The sequence below is a fragment of the Alosa sapidissima genome, chromosome 17 (genome assembly GCF_018492685.1).
Source record: "Alosa sapidissima isolate fAloSap1 chromosome 17, fAloSap1.pri, whole genome shotgun sequence".
Lineage (NCBI taxonomy): Eukaryota > Metazoa > Chordata > Actinopteri > Clupeiformes > Clupeidae > Alosa > Alosa sapidissima.
This window is the reverse complement of record NC_055973.1, coordinates 9186208-9191207: the sequence shown is the minus strand read 5'-3', so window position 1 is coordinate 9191207 and position 5000 is coordinate 9186208. Positions and strand designations below refer to the sequence as shown.

Genomic DNA, 5000 nt, shown 5'->3' with positions numbered 1-5000 from the left:
TAGGATCTGTTTTTGAATGATCACGAGTGTAAATCTGTAAAGCTTGGGTTTACAAAAGACACTTAACATTCATGGACATAAATTTACACATCCACTCCATCCATGAGCACGTTAAAGTAGATGTATATCCTTCATCATAATGATAGTTAATGGGATGTGATATGAACAGTGTGTTATGTTGCCATGATAGGTAATTGTTGTCCCAGTTCTTGTGACGTTCAGTGCCTGTGACTGTTAATAGCAAAGGCAAAACACCATCACGTCAATTCCCAGAGATAGTCTACTATAAAGCGTGCCATCTTCTTTTCCTTTCCATGTTTAGGACATGGTTCAATCAGTTTTAGAAATTGAGGCCCCACAGCCTTGCACTTCAGTCCACTCAGCAACTGTGTAAGATGTCTCTTAGCCCAAAGTAACCTTGGATAAGGAAAACATTTGGATCTATTTTGTGATAGCTGGTGAGGCATTTAATAGTTTAGTGTGTGTGCTTTCACATAGCAGACCACAGTGGTTTTCACAGCGGTACTCACAGGAAGAAGCCAAACCTGCTAACGCAAGCAGCACTTCCCATGGAAGGAGAAAAAGAGAGTGAAAGAGAGTGAGAGAAACAAACCCTTCTATGTTCAGACAGGTTTTGTCAAAAGTAGGTATTTCCATGATCTTCTAGGTTGTACCATAAACCCCCACAGAAACTCACTGGATTCAAACCCACAGCCCCTGGACACAGGGTACAAGCAGGGTACAAGCAGCAACCTATGAGCACTAGCATCTGTTGTTGTATGTACTCATACATAGTCACTATATTTGTATAGCTAGGGGGTGAGGTTCTGAGTGTCTGTGGTACAGTTGGTGACATATTGTAATGTCACTGAGTGTGATCATTTTGTGTATTGAAGTGCTTCATGTACTGAGGTGAAATGTGTGTGTGGGCAAGCTCTGTGGGTTGTATATATATATGTATTATATATATATATATATATATATATATATATATATACGGCTCCTTATAAATCATATTAAAGTGTCACATTTTATACAATCAAGTCAAGTCAAGTCAAGTTTATTTATATAGCGCATTTCATACACAGAGGTCATTCAATGTGCTTTACATAAACAAAGCCAAACAATAATAACAAATAAAAAGCATAAAAGGTAAAGATCATAATAAAAAGAAAACATAAAACACAAGGTAAAATAATTTAAAAATAAAGGATAATTAGTAAGCAAAAAACAAAGGCAAAAGTAGTAAAAAAAAAGTAATAAAAGATAAAGTAGAATAATTATCAAGGCAGATTCAGAATTTGTAACTCGGCACAGTTAGCAGAAAGCATCTGAGAACAGTTTGGTCTTAAGTCTAGATTTAAAACTGGCTACAGTTGGGGCCTTTTTGATGTCATCCGAAAGTTGATTCCACAGCTGAGCCGCATAGCAGCTAAAAGCTGCTTCACCATGTTTAGTTCTAACAGTAGGTTTCACTAGCAGGTTTTTCACCTGGGACCTGAGAGGATGAGAAGGTGTGTACTGCTGAAGCATGTCTGACAGGTATTTAGGTCCTGCTCCATTTACTGATTTATAAACAAGCAATAGAGCTTTAATGTCAATTCTGTGACTTACTGGAAGCCAGTGCAAGGACTTAAGAATTGGAGTAATGTGGTCAGTTCTTTTAGTTTTTGTTCTTTGAATCCTAGCTGCTGCATTTTGTATCATCTGAAGCTGTTTAATAGTCTTTTTAGGAAGGCCTGTGAACAGTCCATTGCAGTAATCAACCCTGCTGGAGATAAATGCATGAATGAGTTTTTCTAAGTCATATTTTGACATCAGCCCTCTGAGTCTGGCAATATTTTTGAGGTGGTAAAAAGCTGATTTAGTTGTCGCTTTCATGTGGCTGTTGAAATTTAGATCACTGTCAATTAATACTCCAAGATTTTTAACTGTATCCTTTGCCTTCAACCCTTTTGTGTCAAGGAGAGTGGCAACCCTATGTCTTTCCTCCTTTTTACCAAATATAATTACTTCAGTTTTTTCTTTGTTCAGCTGAAAATTTTCCAGGTGTTGATTTGTTCTATACACTGACACACAGATTCAAGAGGACCATAGTCGTTTGGTGACAGAGCTAAGTACATTTGTGTGTCATCTGCATAGCTATGATATGAAATCAAGTTATTTTGGATGATTTGTCCAAGTGGGAGCATACAGAGGTTGAATAATAGTGGCCCTAAGATCGACCCCTGGGGATCACCACAGGTCAAGGACGTTGGTGTTGAGGTACAGTTTCCGATGGCAACAAAGAAGCTCCTTTCTTGTAGATATGATTTTAGCCAGCTGATAACTATGCCTGTAAAATTCAACCCAGTGTTCTAGTCTGTGTAGTAAAATATTGTGATCAACAGTGTCAAATGCTGCACTAAGGTCCAGTAGCACTAGGACTGATGTTTTACCTGAATCTGTGTTTAGGCGTATGTCATTGGAAACTTTAATGAGAGCTGTTTCAGTGCTGTGATTTGCCCGAAAACCAGACTGAAAGTAATCAAAATACCCATTTGATGTTAGGAAGGTGGTTAAATGATTAAAGACTACTTTTTCAATAATTTTGCCAATAAAAGGTAGATTGGATATGGGCCTGTAATTGTTTAGCATGGAGGCATCTAGGTTATTCTTCTTGAGAAGTGGCTTTACGACAGCTGTTTTCAGTGACTTAGGAAAAGTGCCAGACAGCAGTGATACATTTACAATTTGAAGGACATCCACCGCTATGAGATGAAAAACAGTTTTGAAGAAATTGGTAATCATCTCTCTTACAGCAACACGCTGATTAGATTGGATTGATATGAAATGTCACTCCTGTTTTCTCCAAGGCCACTTTGGGGCAGTGGTTAAGGGGCTGGCCTAGCCTGCAGTAGCCAGAAAACGTGGGTTTAATGTGGGTTTAATTCCCGGCTTCCACCGTTGTGCCCTTGAGCAAGGCACTTAACCCCGATTTGCTCCATGGACAATGTAACAATGCCCTTGACAATATAATTGACAATCTATGCCGCTTTGGAAAAAGCGAATAAAAAATGAATAAAAAAGTATGTGTAATCTGTACAACCACTTTCTGGGAGGCTTGAGGACGTGGCTGTTTAGATGTGGAATCTGATTCATTACAGAAGTGGTTGAGATGGAGGATATCTTAACTCTTAACATCTCAAAATGTTTCTCATATTGCTTGTCATGTACAGATCTTTTGGTTGGGGTTAGGGTACAGGAGAGAGGAGAACTAGCAAAAGAACGCGAGCAACAGAGAGAAAATAAAAACGGGGCGTCCAACAAAAGTTCTGCTCAAAAACGTTGTGCCGCATCATGCTGCACAGCACTGGGTCACCTCTGAAGGAAGTAATCAAACTGATTTTGTCGCTAACGCTCGCTCGCATTGCATGCAGTTAGAGCACGGTGTAGGCCTATGTCATCATAATGCCTTGAAACCTGTCTAAAATGTACTCCATTGTCACAGACTTTGAATACGATCAGAGATAAGACATTGCCAGATTATTAAGACATATAAATCTAAATGTCTTATGTGTGATTGTTTTTTTTGTTTGCTTTCTCTCCGCTTGTTCTCCCTGGGCACCGCCGGCCCGACAGATGTGTACCCAGGAAGAGGGTGTGCCTCACGGACACGTCCGAGTTTCCATGCCAACAGTACGAGTGTGTGAGCAGGCCGTCCAGTTGTGACAAGAACCTGCTGGACCCTGTGTGTGACACCGACAACATGGAGCACCCCAACCTCTGTATGCTGTACCAGAGAGGCAAGACCCTGGCCTACATGGGCCACTGCCAGGTACTCTCACCACCTGCCACCAGAGGGCACTGTTTCACAAGGGGAAATGAGAGAGGCCCTGAGAGTCATCATATTGATGCACTTACATGTAGTATATATACATGCATACATACATTCATACATACATACATATACATACATACATACATACATACTGTACATACATACATACATACACATACTATGTGCATCAGAGCGAATGTGCACATATTACCGTGTAGATCCTCAAATGTAAATAGTTTTGTGGGGTTTTTTTTCAGTTCTTTAGAAGAAAGTATGAAAATAGTGGATGTTGTAAATGGTAGGCTAGGACATAATATGATGTGTGTATTATATAGACATGGCATCTAATAGGGGTGTAACGGTACACAGAAGTCACGATTTGGTTCATACCTCGGTTCGGACATCACGGTTCGGTACGAGTTCGGTACAATGGAGGGAAAAGCAAAACCAAAAATGCAGAAAGCAATTTTTTTTATTGTGCATGTATCAGGCTGTACCACCTAGTGTCATACAGTCTCTTCCCTGAGCTATCTGCAACAGCCTGAAGTGTGTAAGATGTAGGCTAAACAGTACAATAAGTACCCAGTCTCCATCTGTAATTTGTAAACAAAATAAGACAATCAGCTATAAAACTTAAAATAGGCCTGCAGCATCTCTTATTTCCGAAAGTGCAAATTACATAGAATAATGATTTTTAAAAATCCACTTAAGCAAGACCTTCAACATCTGTGTTTAGTTGTATATGGAAGGGTCTACAATTTGCCTCAATATTTTTCAGTGTGTGTACAGTAATAATCTAGCCTACTAACTGTGAAAATATCACACTATTTTGCCTTCTTTTAAAAAACGAAATTGCTCCTTTCATTTCATAAACAGACTACAACTAGAAGTCACATGACTTTGCCCTTCGACGTTAACTCACATGCATCGTAGCATGGTTTGTTTATTAGCCTGGTTAGCGTTGACACTTACTGTCTATGCACTTAACACTACCAGCTCCTCATGTGAGAAGTTACAAGTTACCCCAACATAAAGGTAATTACCACGCGATTTACATGGCTTTCTGTCATTACGAAATCATTTAATTTAAGCCATAGGTTTTGGCTCTATTTGTATGTGTATCCAAAGGCTGGTGAAGCGTTCGAATTGTTTCGAACACGTGTAGCATATATTTCCACTC

At 39.4% G+C, this 5000-nt stretch overlaps 1 protein-coding gene across 1 annotated transcript in view; it reads left to right on the top strand.

Moving 5' to 3' along the window:
• The window catches only part of reck (reversion-inducing-cysteine-rich protein with kazal motifs), a 60212-nt gene that overhangs the window by 46405 nt on the left and 8807 nt on the right, over positions 1 to 5000 (top strand). The window contains exon 17 of the mRNA XM_042068210.1: positions 3622 to 3817. Coding sequence (XP_041924144.1) covers positions 3622 to 3817 — 196 coding nt within the window. The remainder of the gene's footprint in view (positions 1 to 3621; positions 3818 to 5000) is intronic.